Source organism: Xyrauchen texanus, chromosome 27 (assembly GCF_025860055.1).
Source record: "Xyrauchen texanus isolate HMW12.3.18 chromosome 27, RBS_HiC_50CHRs, whole genome shotgun sequence".
Classification (NCBI taxonomy): Eukaryota; Metazoa; Chordata; class Actinopteri; order Cypriniformes; family Catostomidae; genus Xyrauchen; species Xyrauchen texanus.
In genome coordinates, this window is record NC_068302.1 from 30394133 (window position 1) to 30419332 (window position 25200).

Sequence of the window (25200 nt, forward strand, 5' to 3'; positions counted from 1 at the left end):
CTCTCTCCCGCACGGCCCTCTGCAGTCAGCCTTTAAACCTCACGGAGGCATAATTAGCCTAATACGGGACCAGGTGTGTAGTATCACGACCCGGCCCCGCCCTCCGCCCTGCCACACCTTCATAAAAATCAAATAACTGGTTCCGGATTTACAGATTTGTGTAAAGCTAATACAATTAATCACACACTTCTTATAACTAAACTACACAGATTCAACCTATCAGTAAATAGCATTGACATTATTTTATCATACATGGAGTGGTGGTGGTGTAGTGGTCTAAGCACATAACTGGTTATCTGGTAATCAGAAGGACACTGGTTCAAACCCCACAGCCACCATCATTGTTTCCTTGAGCAAGGCACTTAACTCCAGGTTGCTCCAGGGGGATTGTCCCTGTAATAAGGGCTCTGTAAGTCACTTTGGATAAAAGTGTCTGCCAAATGCATAAATATAAGTATAAATATACTTACAGTCAGTTAAAATAGGTACAAAAATCTTTCATTGGATACCTTGTACCTGATACTCGGGCCACTTCTTTTTCTTCTATATAAAAGATTTACCTTTAGCTTGTCCAAATTCAAACAATATCTTGTTTGAATTTGTTCCAAGTTATTATGTGATGTAAAGATGACATTGCCATCAGCATATTTCAAATTCAAACAATATCATTGCCATCAGCATGAAATATGCTGATGGCAATGTCATCTTTACATCACATAATAACTTGGAACAAATAACAACCACACTGAAGGAAGTCATGAATACTTTGTATACATGGTTAAATCACAATCGTCTCTCATTAAATATTAAGAAAACAGAATCTATGTTTTTTTTAAACATCTCATAAACATACTGTATATCAGTTTGAAATCCCATTACTATAGCCCAGGGGTCGGCAAACTTTTTGACATGGAGTGCAATTTCTTTTTCACCCTCCACAAAACAAAAAATACAAAAATCATGTAAATGTATGCGATTTTCCAAAGTATTAGTCCACTTGTGAAAATATTTAATCATTTATTTTTCATTACAAATTATATTATCCGCATAAGTTTGAGTGAAAATTTTGTGCAAACCCCGATGATTATGCAGGGCTCAATGCTAAGGATTTTTTCTACTGGACCGGTTGGGCCAGTGCTTTAGACTGTTACTGGCCCTGGCAAAATTTTCACTGGGCCCAAAATAAAAATGACAAATAGCTGTTTATACCATCATTGCTTTAAAAATTTGTCAGAAGATACATATTTTTTACATATCTTATGATTTTAATACAATGAATTTAGATTAAAAAAAAAAATACAATTAATCTCTAAAGGCGAATTATTGAGAGAAAACGTGTTTGTTTTTTTACAGTTGGAATAAAACTAGTGCATGTTAAACAGTCTACACTGCACGGAGAGGGATGATGATGAAACATATGCACGGAGAGACGTGGATTTTCAGTCTATAGAAAGAAACTGCTGATTTTTTGGTGTTCCAATGTGTGGATTACTCATTTTCACCAACATGTAAAAGCAAAAACTGTAGGGATTTTGCGCATTGTGAACACGGAATGTGCGGGGTTACTTAAAATGTTGCAAAACACGTTAAATCCCTCTATGAATTTCATTAAGTGTGATTTTTTTCCTGCTATTTTCTACACATTGGTAATAGCTGCTGCTAAGACACTTCGAAAAGCGCGAGGACAGTGCTTGGAGACTGCCCTGGTGTCTGCATGATCTTGTGTGTGCGTGCGACTGTGCCTTGGCGCGTCCAGTATATTATGCATTTGCATGTCTTTGCGAGACAAATATACTCACGCTCGCTCCTCGGTTAGAAGACTTTGTTCGCTCCGTGTCATTTTTGTGCTCTCTCGCTTTTTGTTTGCTTGCACTAATGTTATAAATGCAGCACTGGCCCGTTCGGGCAAGTGACAGTTCTAGTAACTGGCCCGAATCTTTCTCACACTGGCCGGGCCATCGGGCAGTCCTTATTGTCGAGCCCTGTGATATAATCATGATCCTGCATGTGAATTTTCAACGAGTGTCTTAAGTGCTTTAATGAAAGAAAACCTGTCCTTTTGAAGAAAATGATTTAATACAGTTAATGTCACAAATTTGCTTATTTTATTACTGATCACGAAATTGTGTGGAATTGTAAATATTTCTGATATTATGTCATTGTATTCATGTAATCACTAGCATGCAAGCAACAGCGAGAGAGGAGCAGGCTATTTTATTTATATGACGTTTTTCAAACCTGGATTCCAATCTACATCTTGATGTAATTCTTCCTCATGATCACGCAGCATGTTTTCATCAACTGAATGGGAGACTAAACAAAAAGTTAAAATGTGACGTGACTGCAGTATACCCAACAGACTCTTGCAGCGCGTGCAAGCCATTCACATATCACGAGCTGGCAGCGCTTCACTTTCGGTTAATCGCTTCAGTAAATGCATCACAAGCCGATCAACTATTTAGCCCTTTTCGGTGAATCGCACCTTCAAAATCCTAAAACTTTATTTCATATAAACAAACTAGTGAAATAATTAAATAAATAAAAAGAATATTTAAAAGAATATGTCCTTAAACTGTAGCTCATTTATAGGCTACCTTAATTCAATTATATTGTCATACTGTTTACCTATTTTGTTTCTTATAACCAAGATGCTCTAGATCCCATTATACGAATTTATAATAAAGATCATAAAATATTGTTTTCGCTCCCTCTTTTATACCCATCATTGTTTGGTTTTACAAAACTCGAATTCACTAATTTTTGACATTTATTTGCAATGAAATTATTTTATCAAATTCAAGATGGACTACTTCCTTCTGAAAATTGCACATAACTGCTGACAAATACTCACGTAAGACAATCAATAATTACAAGATCAATCACTATCAAATTAAATCCTGTACCAAGTTTTAAGAATAATAATGGTAACCTGGAATTCTAATCCTCAGTCCATAAGATCATTGTCATCTTTGCATACATTCAAACATAATCTTATACACACACATCTGTTGAATAATCAGTCAACTCTGTTTTTTCCCCCTGTATAAATAAATAAACTCAATCGTCCCTGCATGACCCATCATATTTCATTATATTTTATGGGAATAGCTATTCTTCTTATTTATAATATATTGTGTACATTGTTATGTGTTATATTTTATATAGTTAAGTTAGTATTTATTGCGTTATTTTCGTGTCACATGTGTTACCCTGATGGTGTTTTGTGTTTGTGTAAGGCTGACTGTACATGTGTATTGGTCATTGCTACTTAAATTGCCACTGTTAATGAACTTTAAGTCATCATGTGGCCTTTTATAGTTGCTATGGTGATTAACGATTCTTTTTAAAGTGAAAAGCAGACTATAGTTCCAAAAGTTTAGTATATAAAGTTTGTATCATTTAATATAATAATATAAATGGTAATATTACATGTTTATAACACAACATGATCACCGTATTTTTTACTGTAAATTTCTGGCAACTACAACTGCCTGTATATTACTGTAACGTATTATTACTTTTGTTTTTACATTGTTCTGTGGGGACATTTCTGATATGTATGTACTTAGAAAAATATAGTAAATTATTAAATATTGCAGTATTATAAAATATTATATATTGTATTTTTCATATATAATGTAAGTAAGGAATAATTGACTACGGCCTGTTGAATGTTTTAAAAATAATGCACATTGGAGGTGGTAATATGGTCACGACGCGCAACAGAGCAATTCAACGGGCGGTTGTCAATTATTCCACAGAAGTATTCTTGGCTTTAAGCCAATCGTTAAAAACATTTACTGCCCATGCTGTTGTTTTTTTGGTGGTTACTTCATGTTTTTCACCCTCAAGCCTGTCTTGCTGTTCATCGCTGATTGTTTTACGCCATTTGCTGTTGCTGGTTCCATTTGATGTTCTCTTTCATTTGTAACTATTTTCTTCTGGACTGTTCATACTTTCCATAAATATTCAAAGTTATTTCTGGAAAATCGAAATTGTCTGTCATATTGTTTGATATTTGGTATTTTTGTTTGTTGTTTGATCTGTATGCTGTGGTGGACTGTAGGTTAGCCTATAACTTTTCCGCAATTTCAGTTAACTTGGCAGAGTGATATGGAACCGTTATGCGGTCAAGACCTGGAACTACTTCATAGCCGTGAGTTTCCTTGAAAAATAATTGCACACCTTAGAACATCCGTCAACCAATCATAATCAAGCATTCAACACACCTGTGGTATAAAATATTATAATAATATACAAATATTTATTTGTATTTATATCTTTATTAAAGAACTTTATTTTGATGAGAAATTATTATTTGCATTCTGCACAAAATTGTTTCCAAAAAGTAAAACAGTTTTCTGTAATTCTTTGTCATTTAAGTGTTATGATATTGAATCGTGATTATATCGAATCGTGAACCTCATATCGTGTAACAGACAGAATCGTGAGATAACCATATCATCCCATCCCTACCTAATTCTCAGGGTCAAGGTATACATTTATCTTAAAATAGCTATTTATTGAAACTATTCTGTTTGGTATTATATTATCCTGTAAATAAGTTATCTATAGTGTTTGAGCTTTCCCTTTCAAAGTAATGATGTGGTGGTACCATGGTGCAGTTAGGTACCATGATAAATTGATATAGTACCTTGATAAATTGATATATTCTATGGTGTTAGATGATTACCATATACATAAACCATTGTGTTTACATGGTGTTTCATGGTATCATGATATTAGCATGATAAATGTCCAAAAACCAATTGTAATACAAACTTTTTGTTAGTCTTGTCCAAGACAAGTTCATCTGGATTGTCAATTATGGTTAAAAATATAACACAATTATGAATTGAGACAAGCTATTTTATTTCTATCAGGATTAGAGGATTTATGGAGCATAAAGTATCTCTTTAAAGATGGATTGTGGAAATCTGCTCAGATCAACATTAAATAAACAAACCTTATTACTCGGGCCTTCTGTTTTCTAATCAAAATATAACCACAGATTTGAGACCTGTATACATGTACACAGCCATTAAACCCTGAAGAAAGATATGAGATTATGATGGACACCACACACACACACACACACACACACACACACACACACACACACACACAAACATTATTAACCCTAATGCCCACAAAAGCACTCTGAGATCTGAGATGTTAGAATCATTTCTTAGTAATATGATTGCACTTTTGTACCCTGAATCACCTCTCTCTATCTATACTGATACTGAGCACAGCACTAAATCATGTTTTCTTGTACTTGGCTCTCCCTGAGGCAGCTTTGTTTCCTGTATGTAGTGTAAAAAGTGGGCCAGGGACCAGACCAGACAGCTGTGTATTAGGGAAGAACTGACTCCAGTATCGAAACCAAACAAAAAAAAGTATTTGTGTATCCAGACAGATGTGGCTTGTTTGGCTGTGGCTGGGCAGTTTCAGTCTGATGTTGCATTTTAAAGCTACAGAACACATCTGAATAAAAGATTCATGATTTGTGATGTAAAGCTGTGAAGTATCGACAGTAATGTAGAGCCATTTATACTAATAAGAAAATGAAAAGACTGACTGAATGATAAGTGCAATGATAAAAAAAATAAAAAACAATTCTTGTTCTAGAAAATCTTACATATTAATTTAATCTTATATAATGTTTGATGCATGGGTTTAACTTATTTTAATGATTCATTAAACAATGGATCAGAACAACACATGGTTGTAGATTGATTTATTACATATAGCAGGGTTAAATAAGGATTTCGAAATACAGTAGAGTAGAAGTTAGGGGAACACTAGGAACCTAAAGGAAACTATTTATTACTGTGAAAATGTTTTAATAAAATAATGTCCATTCTAGGAATATTCTGGGAATTTTCTATGTAGCCAAAAACTAACTACAAATGTGTACATTTAAAAATGTTACATGTTCAGGTGCATATTCGCATTACCACAAGCACTCTTTGAGCATATGCACACATACTGTAAAAAGTAACCATTGCTCTGTCAGCGCACGGGTACTGAAATGAGTTGGTACTCAGTACTGCTGGTTCTGTAGAAAACTGGTATCATTTTTTTTTAGTAAGATTTGGTACTGAAGTTCTGGTATCTTTGACATCCATACATTTATAAGGACATAGGACCGACATTATATAAGAAGTTAGCATCAGTATTGTCTGGTTTCTTAATATTTAAATCCAGTTGAAATCTTACCTTTGACCTTTTGTATTTTAGAAACATGTATAATTTTTGACCTAATAAATTTAATTATAAATTCATTATAAATTTCAGTTGACAGGGGTGTGTGGTGGACTTTTGAAATGAGGAGGCAGAGTTTTCTTTAGTCCAATGTAAATTCATATTTCAGTTACATTTGACGTTTACTTCGTTTTCAGGTTAAATCTATTCATAAATCTGATAAATCCCAAAGTCCATGTTCAATTATGTAAAAAACATAATCATAGTAGAATTTTAGTATGTAGCCTACATATATGTCAAAATACATGAACTTTAGTTTTATATTTATTTTCATGGCCATAAATCATATTTTTGTATGGATTTTGAATCAGTCATCTAATCCTCTCAAATGATAGACTCTGCCTCCGTCTGATACTTTCTCCGCTGGTGTCGCTGTTACACAGTTACTTTGGAAATATGTCTGTTATACACATGATTTGAGCTCACATTTCATGATATTTTATTCATGTACAGTTGATTATTTTTCTCACTCAAAGTTTTTGAGGAGGTACTGACAGAAGTGTGTTAAAACAGCTTCTCAGATCTGTGTGAAAGTGCTTTTTGTCTTAAGTGTAGGTAATTTAATGTTTTTTTTACAAAAGTGTTTAATGTAAAATACATTAAATGTATTTTAATAGGAACATGCTGATATCTGACCTGGACTCAGCCATGACGTACACAGAGCTGTGTGAGGAGGTGAGAGAGATGTGCGGTGTGCGCAGAGAGCTGCCAATAACACTCAAATGGATTGATGATGAAGGTACTTTTGAACTTTGTCTGATGTTTTAGGCTGACGGTTAATGCAGATTTAATTAATGTTGTTGAGTGCAACCTGTTTTACAGATGAAAGCTTAACAGTCAAATATATGTCTAAAGACCCCTTTTATATAGGTTACATTATTATAAAATGACTTCCTCTCAGTAATCTGGATGCAACATATTGCTCCTGATGTTTAGAATATTTATTTACATTTTCATTTTCATTATCATTCTTGTCTTGTTTTAAGGGGATCCGTGTACTATTTCCTCTCAGATGGAGCTGGAGGAAGCATTCCGGATCTACAGCCGGAACAGGCAATCCGGACTCCTCCTGCATGGTACTTCATTGAAAACTGAGATTAATTGCCTTTTTCATTGTTTATAGACACTTATTCAGTTTTAAGTTATTCGGAGTAGTTGTGTCACTCCATTTATGTTTTTACCCTACTATTTATAAAGAGGTGAAATTAAACTAAATGCAAATTCTCACCACATCAATATTACCCAGCGGAAATCTGCCAACCACTCAAAATATCATGTGTACACTGAGTGGCTAAAGCACTTAATAAAAGTCAATTTTATTTAAACGTTTACGTGCTGTCCCCAATGCACCCCAGTCTATAAATAGGTTAAACCACTCAACTGTGTCACACTACTCTCTCTCTCTCTCTCTCTCTCTCTTTCAGTATTCCCAAGCATTCCTGAAAAGCCTGGTATGCCTTGCCCAGGAGAGGACAGTAAGTGTTCCTACTGTTTCTACATTAAAGTTCTGTCATGTTCAGCTCTCCTTATATGCTGTAATGCCTAACTTTGTTTAAAGAGGTCATTCTTTTTGCTACAATGGCTCAAAACTGAAGAAAAAAAAAAAAGAACCCTTAAATAATAAGTGTTACTGTGCCACCAAACAACATGCAAATTAACTCGATTTTCATATTTTAATGTCATAAATTACACATCTTTCTAAGTCTAGCCTAGGAATGTCAGTTTGTGCATTTCTCTCACTGTAGTACTACACAGCTCATGGAACAAGGGTCCAAACCTTTGCCTATTTATGGCCCTCTGTTTTACGATCATGTAAAAGGGTTGTGTGTTCTTTTTTTAGTGCCTTTAAGGTGCGATTTTGTTGTTGTGAAATTCGGCATCTCTCAGTGGAACTGTATACCACTCTTGTAACTGCAGTTATCCACTGTTGATGTGCAGTTTTACAGGCGGAAGGCCAGACAAAGTTAACCTGCTGAGTCAGCACCTTGTACACAGCCAGCCCACCCTTTCTAAAGGTGTCAAGAATTCACAACCATCCCTGCCTATGGCACAGACACGATATATTATTTGAGTGCTGTTCTGTCGTAGTTGTGGTGTGATAAACTTAGTAATGGCACCCTTGTGTGTATGTGGAACGTTCCTAAAATGCCTTGCATACTTATTTGTGCATGTGTGCGTGTGTGTTTGCAGCGACATTTTGAATACAGTTTATTAATGTGAATGAGCCAGCATTTATGTGCTTTGTGTGTGTGAGTGAAATCATAAGTATTCAGACCCTTTGCTATGACACTTGAAATTGGGTGCAGAAATGGGTGCATCCCATTTCTCTGGATCATCTTTGAGAGGTTTTTACACTTTGACTGGAGTCCACTTTTGGAAAATTCAATTGATTGGACATGATTTGGAAAGACACACACCTGTCTATATGAGGTCTTCTGAAAATGCATATCAGAGCAAAAACCAAGCCATGAGGTCAAAGGAACTGCCTGCAGAGCTCAGAGACAGGATTGTGTCGAGGCACAGATCTGGGAAGGCTATAAAAAAATGTCGGCTGCATTGAAGGTTCCAAAAAGAGCACAGTGGCCTCCATAAATCTTAAATGGAAGAAGTTTGGAACAACCAGAACACTTCCTAGAGCTGGCTGCCTGAGCAATCGGGGAAGAAGGGCCTTGGTAAGAGAGGTGACCAAGAACCCAGTGGTCACTCTGGTTGAGCTCTAGAGATCATGTGTGGAGATGGGAGAAACTTGCAGAAGGTCAACCATCACTGCAACACTCCACCGATCTGGGCTTTATGGCAGAGTGTCCAGATGGAAGCCTTATCTCAGTGCAAAACACATAAAAAAGCACCTAAAGGACTCTCAGACTGTGAGAAAAAAGATTGTCTGGTCTGATGAAAAAAAGATTGAACTGTCTTAATTCCAAGTGTCATGTCTGGAGGTCTGCTCATCCCTGTGCAATACCATCCAAATGGTGGTGGTAGCATCATGCTGTGGGGGTGTTTTTCAGTGGCAGGGACTGGGGGACTGGTCAGGGTTTAAGGAAATCTGAATGCAGCAAAATACAGAGTAACCCTTAATGAAAACCTGGTCCAGAGTGCTCAGGACCTCAGACTGGGCAAAAGGTTCACCTTCCAACAGGACAATGACCCTAAGCACACAGCCAAGACAATGCAAGAGTGGCTTAGGGACAACTCTGTGAATGTCCTTGAGTGGCCCATCCAAAGCTTGGAGTTGAGCCCAACCGAACATCTCTGTAGAAACCTGTAAATGGCTGTCCACCGATGGTCCCCATCCAACCTGGGAGAGCTTGAGGATCTACAGAGAAGAATGGCAGAAAATCGCCAAATCCAGGTGTGCAAAGCTTGTTGCATCATAACCAATAAGACTGTAATCGCTGTCAAAGGTGCTTCAACTATGTACTGAGTTAAGGGTCTGAATACTTATGTCAATGTGATGTTAAGTTATCAAAAATCAGTTTTTTGTTTTGTCATTTTGGGGTATGGAGTGTAGATTCATATGATTTTTTTTAAACATTTTAGCACAAGGCTGCAACATAACAAAATGTGAAAAAATGGTAAATGGTCTGCTCTTATATAGCGCTTTTTCTAACCTTAGAGGTTATCAAAGCGCTTTACACTGTTTCCCAATCACCCATTCACACACAAATACTCATACACCAATGGCGGCAGAGCTGCCATGCAAGGCACTAGCCTGCCATTGGGAGCAACTTGGGGTTCAGTGTCTTGCTATAGTACAAATAAAAAGACTGTTTTACTTCAGAGTAAGGAACATTCTGTTTTCCATGCCATGTCCCATTTTAAGAAAGCTTGAACAGATATATGTATCTGTTAGCTCTGGCACCCAAGTTATAGTAAGTGGCATTCACTCCAAAAGTGTTTTGGCCTCTGTCTGCTCTGTTTTAGACATTTTTTATGTTTGTTAACAAGTGCTAGACAAACTTTTTTGATTGTTGTGCTGCATTTCGCTGGAGTCTTGTTTTTTTTAGACTATGTGTCAGAACAATATTCTGTTAGATTCTTTTTATTTGTTTTTTGCACATTGATAGAAATGTTGCTCCAGGACAAACAAGTTACTACTTGGCAAAATCAGGGTCACTGTTTTGGAATACAGTATTGCTTGCTTCATGTTTTCCCTCACTGCATTATTGTTGTTGATAATGTGTTTGTTTTGCTTCTTTACCTAATCCACTGAATCTGATCTTGATCAGAACTGAACCTTTATGGAAACTATTTATGGAGTATTTGTATATAAGGTGCCCCTACCGAGGATTAGATGCCGAATTTTCTGTTATGAAATCTGTTCACCATGCAGTATTCCATAAATAATGTAATAAGAAGCATGTAAACATGCATGTACTGCCAAATTCTTGTTGAACCATAGAAGGACAGTAGGATGAGCCACGAAGGACACATGACCTCACAAAGAGCCCTTTTTTTGTAAAGTAATTTAGAATATTAAATGAGTTGGTCCAGTATAGATTAGTTCGCAGACTTGAGTGAAATTTATAATGACATTTATTTGATGAATATAAAACAGAAATGTAATGTCTCTCTTTGGTGTAAGCCTGTATGGCGGTCAGAAGAAGTTGTACTCGGAACCGTCATTTCCATAGGAGGCAGGGACGAGGAGCCTACCCCCGTGCAAGATGGGACTCAACTGGTGGTGGTGGGATGGTGGAGGGTGCCGTGTTAGCACACTGAAACAGCAATGTGATAGATTGTGAGCAGACTTATAAAGCTTTGGCTTACATGTGATTGGCTAGGAGTTACTTAGCGAATGGTGCGATGATGTACAGTTGCTAGTCTTCCTGCTAGAACTACGCTGCACTTAGATTTCCTGTGCATATGGCAGGGTGGGAAGTTTCTGTAGGATATCCTTTGGGGATTTTTGTAGTATACAGTCAGCTGTTGACCCTTTCGTTACCAAAGTGCGAGATCAGTGTAGCCTTGGTCAAATAATCTTTGAAAATGACACTGAAAGTGACAAAGATGCCACATATATTTAAAATGTCCTTGAAGCGAATGCCTCTGTTTTTATGGTTTGTTTAAAATTTTAACATGTTGCATTTTATATTCCATACAATTTTATTCTATTGTGTATTTTCTATCTGTCTTTGTATTTGATGTGGTTTTATAATTATCAGCAATAATTGTTCAGATTGGGAATTTATTAAATTTATCCAAGTTTCAGACATGAATGGACAACATGCTTGGATTTACAGTATATGGATAGAAAAAATATGCCCTTCTAAATGTAAAAATGCCCCTCTAATCAATCCCAGGATTCATACATTGTTAGTGAACCCCGGGGTTTTGTTAATTTATAGTGTCAACCAGTGTTGTGGTACTCAGTACTCTGTCTCGAGTCCGAGTCCAAGACCATATTTTCCTAGTGGTAAGTGTGCATGGATCGCAGAGAGTAGCATGAGCCTCCACATACTGTGAGTCTCCACAGTGTCATGCACATCGAGCCACGTGATAAGATGTGCGGATTGACTGTCTCAGATGCGGAGGCAACTGGGACTTGTCCTCCGCCACCCGGATTGAGGTGAGTAACCACGCCACCATGAGGACCAAATAAGTAGTGGGAATTGGGCATTCCATATTGGGAGAAAAAAATAAATAAAATGGAAAAAAAACCAATCGTTGGATAAAGTGGATATTTACCTACAGTCAACAAAATGACTGCTTTTTTGAGAGGTAACTTTAAGAAAGTTCCATTGGTGCTGTGTGTTGTTAATAAGGGACTTTTCATACCTAGCGCATTGTTGTGTCCATCCATGCCTTTTTTTTGCCTTTTTTTTGTCAAGTAAAAAAGAACATCAACTGTTAAAAACGTGTCTCGAGACACCAGTGTCCATAAATCATTCAGCAAATGTCTTGAGATGTAGATCATGATTTAGAATGTTTGTAAATCTGATCTTTTTAAGATGTTTAGCAGATGTTATATGCTTTCCAGGTGAAAAGATCTAAAACAGACATCTCGAAGATGTACCTGAGCTATCTGGTTCATTGCACTGCCTTTGTCTTAACAGCCTCTGGTCTGTGAAAAATGTAAATATATGATTAGAATTTAATAATTTCTGAAAAAAATTAAATAAAAACTGTTTCTCTGCGTGCCTCGAGATTAAATCTTGCAGTGAATGAAATATAATAGTATGATTGAAGAAATTGTTAACAAATTGAATGAAAATGTTTATATTCACTTGCTGCATAAAATGTATTTATTGTTTGGGTTTAAGGCCCATTTAGTTATAGTACAGTAATACTGTATTTTGTAAAGCAGAAATGTTTATTTGACTTGAATGGAATATAGAAGTATACAGAAGCTGGTAGTTTGTATTGCCATACTAAGCCACATAGTAACGTTAAACCTTTAATTTGAGTTTTTCACTTACATTTTTTTAACACTGACATGTCTTAAATGCAATACCAATTTGTTCACTTAACCTAGGACATGCCATTTATTTAATTATTACTCTCAACTTGTAGTATTGTTTAACCAATATTAGGTTAAGCAAATAATAAATTAGGTTTATTTGATATATGCACCTAGATTCGATAGTCCTTTAAACTATACATTTAGTACATTCAGAAAAAACTATTGTCTTAGACTCAGCCTTTACTTTACTTGACTCAGATTTGGCCCTCTCTAGTCTTGATCTTAGAGGACCACAATGGAAATAAGCCTGAGGCTTTTTTGTGTATTTTATCCTCAACAAATTGTATTTAAATGTATATGAATTGCCTCGGGCATGATTGTATATGTTTATGATCATTGTTGAATAAATCAAAAAAAAAAAAAAAAAAATCTTGACTCAATCTCAACCCTCTTCTGGTCTCAGTCTTGACACTAAATCGACCTACTCTGGATGAGCTGGTCTCGACTGCAACACTTGTGTCAACCATTCATTTAATTACTTAGTAGCAGCTTATAACATGTAACACGAGTGGTGTTTGCCCATGCAAAATTCACTGTCATGATGCTAGAGTGTTGTACTTGGTTGTCAGGGTGGTGCAGTGATTGCTAAAGTGTTCTAAAGGATTTTTAGTGCATTGAAATGCAGTTACTATGATGTTCTGGGTGGTTGCTTGGGCAGGAAAGGGTGGTTGCTTACTGGCCCAAGTGAAAAAAGCTCACTCCCAAGTCTCTGAAATTGTGGTCCCTCGATATGGTTCTCTAAATTTATGGGATGTTTTATCATCCACCAGGAAAAATTATACGTCTGAAAAGTAATAGCATACCTCTCCTCAACATTCTACATGATTTGAGGAATCATTATTGTCTATATCACAATCAATGCAGAGTTAAGTGACAATTATTTGTTTGTTTTTGTTCAAATTGCCTTAGTGCCACTAATTTGCAAACAGCCCTTGCCATTACTCCTAGTCACCATACTATGAGCTCTTTCACCATCTGCCCTGGCACCCCTGAAACTCCATTCCGGTCACCTACTCCACTTCAGGTTTTCCACAAAGCCCTCAGTTGTTTGCCACTGGCTCTCTAAGGACACAGCTACACCCAGACCAAGGGATGAGAGAGAGAGAAAGAGAGAGAGAGAGTGTTAGTGAAATAATAGGGAGGAGAGGCAAAGAGTGCAGAGCAGAGCCAGGCACCATAGCAAAAATTCAGTCCATGTTACGGAATCCCCCTTCTTTTGTCAGTGCCACCCATCTTAATTAAGTCTTCCCTGATAAAAACATCCCTGCATCCATCCAGGAAGCAGCATATACAAGGACAGCCAACTGTAACGACTGCATGCAGGGAGTGACGGAACGGCAGGGAGGAAAAAGGGAGGGAGGGGGAGAAATAATTAAACAAGTCACAAGGAAGAGGAGAGATTGAGTGAGCAGAAGAGAGCGCGAGGGAGGAGGGGATGTAGCCGGTGCGTTGTGGAGGCTGCCAGGGGAAATGTGCTGAAACGAGCAGAAAAAGAAGATTCTGGTGAGCACCACATCCAGATATCATCCATTTCTCCATCTCGTCTCAGGCTAATGCTGTCTTTGTGCGGGGATGTGATTGACATTGAGCTAGCGTGTGGTGTATCCGCGGTGTGTCCAGCCCTTGTGCTTGAATGGATCCCTGTGTGCGTGTGTGTGTGTTTGTATTTTTTATTATAGTACATGAGATGCATTGTACCCCTGATGCTGTTGTTTTCTTTTTGGTCTCTAGTTTACATTCTTTATTTTTTGTATCACCTGCAGTGATTTGATGGCCCTTCTTTCTTGCCATACTTGCTTTTTCCTACCAGTATCAGAACCTGTTAGCAAGTGCGGAAGTGTTTATATGTGTGCGGGTGTGTGTGTGTGATCGCCTACCTGACAAGCTTTAGTCAGAGTTAAAGAGAGAGCAGCTAGCATCATTTTCTTTAAGCTTTCACATTGAACACACAAAGAAAGTAGACCATCCACACGCTCCCTGCCTCTGCTCTCTCTGTCTCTGTGCCGGAGACCCAATGCATCCGAAGAAGTCAGACGGTATGTGAATGGTATTGTATCATCTCAAGGTCTTGCTTCAGGTTATTGTGTGATATTTCAAGGTATTTTCTTTTTAGAAATAGTGACTTAAAGAGACAGGCTCTGGAAATAGTGCTTGACCGATGTGTTTTTTGTTTTTTTCAATTGCCAATGCAGATACAGATATCTAAATAGCAGTGTGGTTAATGGCTGATATAATGCCAGTACATCATACAATTAAAAGGGTTAGTTCATCCAAAAATCTAAATTATGTTGTCCTTAACTCTTCCTTATGTTGTTTCAAACCTGTATGACTTTATTTTTTCCATGGAACACAAGAAGATACATTTTGAACAAAGCTTTTCCATAAAATGCAAGTTAATGGTGACTGACTAAAACCTCCTTTTCTGGTTCCATAGAAGGAAGAGTTTCATGGGTTTGGAACATCATGATAACACAATTTTCATTTTTAGGTGAACTGCAAATAAAATCTGCACAAAATTGCTGAAATTAAATATACACTTGGCAAAATATTAACAAAATTAACTAAAAACATAAATAGTTTATTATCCATTTAATTTTGCCATTGGAACTGACACAAGGGGAACAGTTCTGCTTCCTCCTTCACGAAGAGAACTAGTGAACTGTCACAGGGGTGCCGAAACCTGGGATTAGGAGGAAGCAGGAGCCGGATAAACAATTCAACATAAGTCACTTTTAACTGACACACTTTTCAGCATCACATAAAGCTCTGCTTTTCAGCTTAACACAAAAGCACACTCATAAACATTGCTGCATGCACCTCCCTCTCTCTCTCTCTCTTTCTCCCCTCCGGCGTTCTGGACTCTCTTTTTATCCCTCTCCAGCTCTCACTTTAATGCAGAACAGCTGTTAGAGATAATTTTCCACAGTTGTCAATCCTTACCGTTCTTCCGCTCCTGGCTTCGCACTCCACAGACGTCGCTCGGCCATGCCCACATCACCACAGAGTCACATTCATGGCTCTCGAAGATTAGTTTGTTTCTGACGTTCTCAAAGTTGTGCTCCCACTTCCTGTAATGCAAAAGCCCTGATACTGTTGTTTGGCTTTCTTCTCAGAAAGATCGATTTTCTACCAGATGTACCTGCTGACTCAGTGTGATTGGGCTGGCCCACATTGCAGCTTATTTTGACCAAGAACGACCAACCACAGTTTTGTTTTTGTTATGTTTTCACTTTCTGTTTAGGGGCAGATTCATCTGAGATAGATTATACCACATTAGGAGACTCTTTGATCAGAATTTTACATAGATATCTCAGAAAACAAAGCAGAATATACTCTCACTTAGCAATTTAATAGGAAAACCTGTACAGCTACTTATTCATTATCTTATCAGGCAATTGGGTGCAATGCATAAAATCATGCATAATGTTCACATCAACCATCAGAATTGGGAACAATATGATCTCAGTGATTTCGACTGTGGCATGATTGTTTGTGTCAGACTGGGCTGGTTTGAGTATTTCTATAACTGCTGATCTCCTGGGATTTCATGCACAACAGTCTCTAGAGTTTACACAAAATGGTGCAAAAGCAAAAAACATCCAGTGAGCGGCAGTTCTGCTGACGGAAATGCCTTGTTGATGAAAGAGGTCAACGGAGAATGGTCAGACTGCTTTGAGCTGACAGAAAGGCTATGGTAACTCAGATAACCATTCTATAACATTTTAGTGAGCAGAATAGCATCTCAGAATGCACAACGTGTGGATGGGCTACAACAGCAGAAAACCACATCGGGCACTTTATTAGGAACACTATGGTCCTAATAAAGTGAGCGTAGAGTTCTGCTTGTGGATATCTACTGTAATTTACTTGCTACTAAGTGCCTCCAACAATATTCTAAATATCTTTAGATGATTTCATGCCACTAAATTGCAAACTTCGGGAAATTATTATCTGATTGTCTAATTCTCAAAAGGGCTCATTCTATCAATCCTAGCGCAACCAAACACAACTTCACTGTGGGTGCTTTTTTTGTTGTGGAACCATGCTGTTCTGTACTGGAACCATTCCTTACTGTGCTCAGAACTATTTGGCCTGATGGTGGAAAATCACTTTTTGTATTCAGGTGGACTGATAAAAAAACGTGTGTACCCTTTCTCCTGGAAGTTGTGTAAAGTCAGGCAATTAGATTAGAGCTTGTCAGATCAAGAAAGTGCTTTCAAGCTTTGTGGTGAATATGCAAAAAACTGTCTGGCAGACTGTAGGCAGTCTGTGGGTTTGCTATCTAAGGCTGAGACTAGGTTGACCCTTCTGTCAGATGTGTTGTGGGTCCGTCCAGAATCTCTGCCTCATTGATCTCTGTTTGGTTGGTCTGAAGGTTTTTTTTTACAGTGCATTCAATCACTGGCTCTTTTGCCCTTGGTGTTTCAGACAGGCCAATAAAGTAGCCAGAATAAAATAGCCATTGCAGCTGTACTGGTGTAGTTCTAGCCGTTGAGTCACTTGTGTGTTGAATGCTGCTCAGTTTCTGACTGTATTCGCAGCATTGCTGTTTCCACCTGTTTCGGTATAGATTGGTAATATATCTAAATATGGCCACTGCAGCTCACTAGCGGTTGCTCAGGATAACCCATCATTTGTGATGTAAATATCATCTAACAATCTTTGAAGGGTTATAAATGAATATACAGTTTGATTGGTGATGGTGTTCCTGCACTGTGGTTCAGTTCTGAGAAGGGATATTAACATTTCTGCTGATGCCAACTATTTGAAAAAAATTACACTGTATTTGTTTATTTGTATAAAGCTGCTCCACCATGAAAATAAGTGTTTTTGTTTGTTTGTTTCTTTTAGTATTGATTGACATTTGCTTCTAATACATCCACTCCAGACACCAGTTGTTAAAAGTAGTTGCAAATGTGGCTCAAACATTTTATTTGTTGAAAAAACCTCTAACATCATTTGTTGGCAGATGCCATTTGGTTTGATATTTTGTATCTGATTAATTTACATTCAGACAATGTAAGTGTGGCTTAAGTTCATTTGTGTGGTCACTGTACTGTATGTATCCTCATAAAAAAGCAATGAAAAAATTAATCCAAACGTCTGGTTCCTTTGCTGTCATTGCATGTGATGTTTGTATCACCATCACTGATTCAGTTCAATGATAAATTATGCAGTTGTCTTCAGTTTTCACATTTCTCCACTACATTTTATTGGAGGGCAGCTGTAGTGGAGTTTTCTCAGTTTAGTCTGCTTGGTTGGTCTTGGGTTTTGTGGCTATTTTCGGGATTAAGTGTAAAAGGTGCAAGCTTGTGATATAGCTGTTGTCGGGTAAGGTTTATCGTCATGGTAATGGTTATTATGATGTAATAGGTATGGAGGATCTTCTCCAGAAGACAGATGGCTCTAAAATGGAGAATGTAATGAAGTGATGAAGATCTCTCTCTCTCTCTCTCACCATCTTTGTCTGTCTTTCCTGCTCATTAACTGACTTTCTGATTTCTACCCTCCTCTTTCACAATTCTTTCTCGCTCTCCCTCATTTTGTGTGTACATCAGTCCTCTGTGACCATCTTACCAGCTCAGCTTTATATACTGCATTTGACTGCCCCCCTCCTCCTTCTGTTCTCTTTCTTTGCTCTTCCTCCACCGTTTTCTCTCTCTCTCGCTCCCACGCTGGTCACTCTCTTCCGTTCATTATCTGTGCTGATGTTCTCTCCTCCTTTTCACTCCTCCACCAGCAAGGTTAGATGTTGTCAGAGGCCCTCAGAAACCATCCATGCTGAACCATCCATGCTAAGAGCTTTCATTTTCATTTTACATTGGTTAGTAATTTCTTACACCGTAATAAGTGGAACACGAAGTTGTTGCCGTAAAGGGATAGTTCACCCAAAAAGGAAAATTCTTAACATTTATTTACTCATCCTCATGTTGTTCCATGGAACACACACACATTTTTTTTTGTGTGAAATGTTCACTATTCACTTTCATTGTATGGAGATAAGATGCAATGGAAGTAAATGGTAACTGAGATTGACATCTTTTATGTTTCACTGAGGAAAGAATGTCATGCAGGTTCAAGGGCATATGTTTGGTTTGAAAGTTGGTAAAGACATTGCAGGGAGAAAAATATTCAAACATTTGGTATTACGAAAATGCAAAAAATTTTATCTGGTAATTTAGGCAAATTAACATTATTTTCTCATATAACAAGTCTTATTTCCTATTTCTCTGCCATACCAAATTAAATATTAGCCTATATTTTTTTTGATTTCTCAAGAATAAACAGGTTTAGAACTGACCACAAGGGCTTTATGATATGGAGGAAAAAGTTGCTATAAACTTGTTGGATTATGCGACAGCAATATGCGATTTGATAAACCTCAGATATTTCAAATATACACTGGCGGCCAAAAATGTGCTGTTTTGGAAATAATTGGCACTTTAATTCATCAAAGTGACTCGCTGCAATCCGGTTGGCAGAGGATGAATCTCAGTTCACCACGCTCCTCATCGAGATCGAACCACATTATAGCAACCACGAGGAAGTTACCCCATGTGATTCTACCCTCCCTAGCAACCGGGCCAATTTGGTTGCTTAGGAGACCTGGCTGAAGTCACTCAACATGCCCTGGATTCGAACTCGCGACTCCAGGGGTGGTAGTCAGCGTCTTCACTGACTGAGCTACCCAGACCCCCTTATTGTACATTTTATTAACAAAACATGCTTTTCATATCTACCCTGAAGGTCCTCTCCATTGTACCAAATAAAACATGTATTGGCTAAATGTATGTTATTCACTGTGTGCAGAAAATATTAGTTCATTTTTGGGTGAACTATTCCTTTAAAATCATACCGCAAGTTAATTTGCAATATATTGCTAAATATTATTAATCCTGCAGCTCTACTGACCACCAATAATATTCTTCATTTGGGATGGCAATCAGTTCTCTTCCATTTATATTAGCATCTTAAAATCCAGCACCTCCAATCCTCCCCCTACCTGGCACAGTCATTCAAATTCAAAGGTGTCTTCCTCAAGAGTGTGCAACAAGGCTGTCAAAGCAGAATCCTCCAATAATTGGGCTTCATGCAATACTTTTTTTTACTTGGACAGGAAAGATTAGCATAGAAAATGTGTTTAAATCTGTTAATTTCAAAGATTGTAGCTTGGATACAAATGGAAATCCACCCGTGTAATCTCCAGAAAATGATTTAAAATATGTATTTTTTTAGTAATCGCAAATGACTGGAATTTGTGGTTACTGAACAATGCTGAGAAAAGCAGTAGGTGCCACGTGACAACGCCGTTTATGCGCTGCTTCAGAAGAGGTCGGACAATAATTTATGTATGAATAATGATACTGAGAAATTTTAATAGTCATTCAAATGAAAATTAAAGACATTTAAATATTTTCTGTTTGGTAAAATTGCCCAAATGTTGGTTGGGACATTTCCGATTTTCTAAAAGTTGATAGGTACATGTCACTGCAATCCCTACCTAAATCTACACCTGTGTGCGAGTTTTAAACAACATGAGAATAGGGCTTGGCGATAAAACGTTCTTGATATTTATCACAATAAAAAAAAATCCATGATATCAATGATAAGCTTTTGAGTAATTTGTGGTATTTAGCCTGTGTTCTACATCTAGACCACAGGTGCCCAAAATTTTTCTTGCGAAGAGCCAAAAATAAAACTTGATTGAGGGCCGTGGGCCGAAAGTAAGCATTATAACAAATCCAGGGCCTAATTTCATTTGTGAAAATGAGGGGTTGGGGTGGAATCCCCCCCTTACACGGCCCTGCCCTCTTCCTTGTCACACATAGCCTACAAAACAAATGCACCAACACAGAGGAGGAGATGATTGCATTTCTCCAGATTTGGAATGAGGAGCTTAATTTAGCAATTCCTTCATGCAAATTTAATAAAACTATGCAAAATTAAACATTTAAAAATGACCATCAGAGATATGATTCATACACCAAAAGTGGTTAATGTTCTGTAAAATTATTTTTGTATCATTAATAACATTTTATTTAACATCAAGGCAATTTAACACATCCAGATATTATTTTTGTTAATATTCTTATGAACTACATTATAGCATTTGATCATTTTAGCATGGGAGTGCAACACCGAACCGGTGCGGAGCGAGAGAAGTGAAGTGACCGTCTGGCCGCATTTATGGTTTGAGCATCCGCCACTGACTCTGCAACATCTGCACAATGGACAGCACAAAACAAATAATCTTCAGCATAAATTCAAATGAAGATCACAATGGATATATTTAAAACTCTTATCAGATTGCAGGGGAATTTTTTTTGCCCAGAGCCCCCGTTCATTTCCGACCCTGGATGGAACTAGAGATGGAGATGAGAGATGTAACTGGTGTTTAAGTGTCTTTCTACACTATGCAGCTTGTACATTGCACAAATAATTTTGGCTATTTCTGTCTTTCTTGCAAATGTGCTGCATATGAGGGAGCGCCAAGATATGCAAGGCGTCTGCCATTACACACTTGTTGAACTACACAACAGGAACTATCAAGTTTTATTGCATCGCTCGCTTACGGAGTCACGGTATAACACTATTTGCAAGTGGAATTAACAGGTTTAGAAAGATTTATCCATTTATAACATCTTGAATTCAGTAACTATGCAACAAATCTCATTCTTACATCAAATTCAACAAGTGCTCAAACGTGCTGCTGACAGCTGAGAGAGAGAGAGAGAGAGAGAGAGAGAGGGAAAGACAGAGTGAATTTACTCTTGCACCTTTTGGAATTTAATTGATTTGATTTGTTTATCTGTATCTATTGGTTTACTAATTCACAGCTGCACTGTAAAGTGAATTAAAGTGTGCAAGAATTTTCCGCATTATGAATGTGGAACTTGCGGGGATGATTAAAACTTTGCGCAATACCCACAATCCCGCAGTGAATTTCAGGCTCTGCAAACTGTATTATATTAAAATATGAAATTTGCCCTGGTTCCCCTACTTTATGATTCCATTATACAAAAAACCTTACTCTGCAATCTGCTAAATGAATGCAATGAAAAGCTGCATCAACAGCATTCCTCCCCTGTTGTCATATACGGCAAGGCGGGCCAAATCAAAGGTCATCACGACCAACTTTGATCCGCGAGCCCTGGTTTGGGCATCTGTGATTTAGACTATTAGGTGAGTGCCGCTAAAGTTGCTAATATTAGCTGTCTTGCTAACAATTAGGCTATACAGATCACGGTGTTCCAGGTCCGGACATCATGATGATTTTTGCACCCTCTCGTCACCTGCTCTAGTGAGCAGCGCAACAAAACAACAGTGCTGTGTAAAAGATCTGATCTTTCTGCTCTGTATTCTTGAATATTTTTCTCTAGCACCGAAAACACTTCATTTATGCCCTGTCCCGCTCTGCATTTCCCGGCATGTGAGTAGACATAAGGCGCCGCATAATTTAACACTGTTTCAGAGCGCCTTTAGACCATAAATAAAACAAATAAAATGTATTATTATTATTATTATTATTATAACGTTTTTTCCTTCTAAATTCAGCTTTAATAATAAACAAATAGATTTCTGTGCTAATTTTGTGAAATTAATCAGATGTCATCATATCTGGCACGGATGACAAGGAAAGACAATAAAATTACTAGTTTGTAGCCTAGTCTTTCTCACTTTTTTCCACTAATGAAAATATAAAAAGTCCATTCAGACTTTTACGTTTTCTAAATTTTCTTTCAGGGGATACCCCTGAACCCCATTCAGTATCATTACTCAGTCACAAAGGGCTTCTATGCACCAATTCTTGCTATCTGAATCTTACAAAATATTAAAATAATTTGAACGTAAAGATTATATACTGACATTATGCTTCAAAACAAATATATGGTCTTTTAACATTCATATCCAACTGAACTTGATTGATAAACTCTATAAAATATTTTGGTAAAAGATCCCTCAGATGCCACTGCTTCGGCTGTCTCTGGGCCCCAGATGCAGTTTTGTATAGACTATTTTGACTGTTTAGGATTTATTTTCTTCTGCCAACTTGGAAATAAAAAAATAAACTGTGAAAATTTGAATGTATATTACGATAAATATTGAACGACATGACAATATAGGGATATTTTTGTCCATATCGCCCAGCCCTACATGAGAATGAGTAAATTATGACAGATTTGTCTATTCGTTTAAAGTAGTTAAAATACAATCAAATTACCTTTTGAAAAAGCTGTAAACTAGACAGCAGCATTTAATAAATTAGCATTAGCATGCAGTATATGGATGTTTTTGACCAACTCGCTTTTTTGGAGTCTTGCATAGAAGTGCCACACAGTTTTTAGAAGCTGTGTATTTGAAAAGGGCTTTATCGGTTTAAAAACAAAAAACAAAAAAATTGTTTCGAGACACCTATTCGTGGTACTGCATTTATCTTTTTTAGCACATGCATGTGTTCAGTGTGAACGGTCCCTAAGAGATTACCTGCAAAGATACAAACAAACAAAATAAATCATCCTTGTAGAAAACACAAAAGATTAAACACAATGGCACCCACCTCCCTACTACTTCCACAAATTAATTGCTAATTAAAAAAAAAATAAAGCACTGTAACATTTTAAGTGAACAAAATCACCGTCAATCTGTAATTAACTGATCGCTTACAACAATAACCTACTACAATGCTGCTGCAGTAGCAATCCGGAATAAGGGAAGAGAAGATGTCTGAAGTGTGGCACTGTCATGGCTTTATACCAGTCTTCCTCTCCCAGCAACCAATCACGACAACTGAGTGGTTGGCAGCCATTAGTAACAGCAGCTGAAGGCAGTCTGTGAAGAGAGAGAGAGAGAGAGAGAGAGAGAGAGAGAGAGAGAGAGAGAGAGAGAGAGAGAGAGAGAGAGAGATGGAACAAGGATACACACTGTGTGTGTACACACACACACACACACACACACACACGTACGTCCTGGGACATAACACATGCTAAAGCACTACTTGCTAAAAAAAATTGCTAGTCGCTGGAAAAGCTATTTTATCTGAACTGCTGTCACACTAAGGAAAACTTTAGTTAAGATACAAATTGTAGTTTGGTATTCCTGAAATAGGATTATTTAAATTCATCAGTTTAACACAGTGCCAGAAGCAATAAGCACTTTAAACATGGTTTGGTCTATTTTTATGATGCAGATTTTTTTGAGGGTAATTTAAAGATCACTATAATCCAGATAAACAAAAACCCCAGATCTACACATGAAATGATGAGAAAACAGCTTTGTCTAAGTTTACAAAGAGCTTGAGTATAAACAGAACAGCCCCCCCCCACCCCCCCACCATACATACACACACACACACATATATATATATATAAATATATAGTATACACCAGAGGTGTGGACTCGAGTCGCGTGACTTGGACTTGACTCGGACTCGAGTCATTAATTTGATGACTCGTCTCGATAGAATCAAAAAAGACTTGCGACTCGACTTAGACTTTGACAGCATTGAATTGCAACTTCACTTGGACTTCAGCCGTCTGACTTGGAAATACTTATACTTTTTAAAACCAAAGATAAGAGTTGTATAATTAAAAATGTGCAGTAAATCAACAATTAATTTCCCAAATAAACGATTCATTTGATTTACAAATCTGCATGTCAACGCTCCTTATTCAACCAATCAGACAACCAACCAATCAGCTTCCACGAAAGCTGGACCAAGTTTGAAGACCGCGGCGCGCATTTAAGGACGCATTAAAAATGATACCAAAGGTGATATAATTGGGATATGTTGAATACAGCGTTAAAGGCAACAAAAGGATTGCAACATGTAGAACCTGTGGTTCTAAAATTACAGACACCTCGTCGACAACGTCCAATTTTGTGAGGCATCTGAAAATCCACAGACAGAGGTAAGTTAACTAATTTACGTCAGCTATGGTTCAGTAACATACATGTCTATGGCAGCACATAGCAGATTTACATGCTAACAAAGTCTGCATATCGAACTGCAAACTACTTTTTACTGCGGTCAGTAGCGTTTAACGTGTTATAGCAATTGGTGTAATGGACAAAATCTACCCGGTGTTTTATTACGCTGTTGTATGACCTCGATAAAGGAACGGCATTTATTATGACCACACACGTTGGTGCTTTTTGAGCATAACTGGTCAGAACGTGCATGTAAACACACTCATTCTTTTGCAGACGCGCTGGTCCTCTGTCATGCGTTTAGCTATATTTATTTAATTATATTGGTTATGGTTCTAAAAATCACAAAACCGATCATTTACTCTGTTTGCAGCCCTTTACAGTATATAACTCGCATATGCAACTTAAATGTCTGCAATTAGCCACTGCCTGGTAATATTTCAGATTTCATTCACCAGTTCAGCACATTCAGCGTCCTTTCACTGTGTGTTTAGAGTAAAAGTTTGGTTTGCCTTAATATGTGTTCAAAGATAAGATCCATG

At 37.4% G+C, this 25200-nt stretch overlaps 1 protein-coding gene across 1 annotated transcript in view; it reads left to right on the forward strand.

Moving 5' to 3' along the window:
• Nucleotides 1-25200, forward strand: part of prkcz (protein kinase C, zeta) — a 98789-nt gene that overhangs the window by 22419 nt on the left and 51170 nt on the right. Inside the window, exons 2-4 of the mRNA XM_052093879.1 lie at nt 6885-7006; nt 7254-7343; nt 7692-7742. Of these exons, the coding sequence (XP_051949839.1) occupies nt 6885-7006; nt 7254-7343; nt 7692-7742 (263 nt within the window). The remainder of the gene's footprint in view (nt 1-6884; nt 7007-7253; nt 7344-7691; nt 7743-25200) is intronic.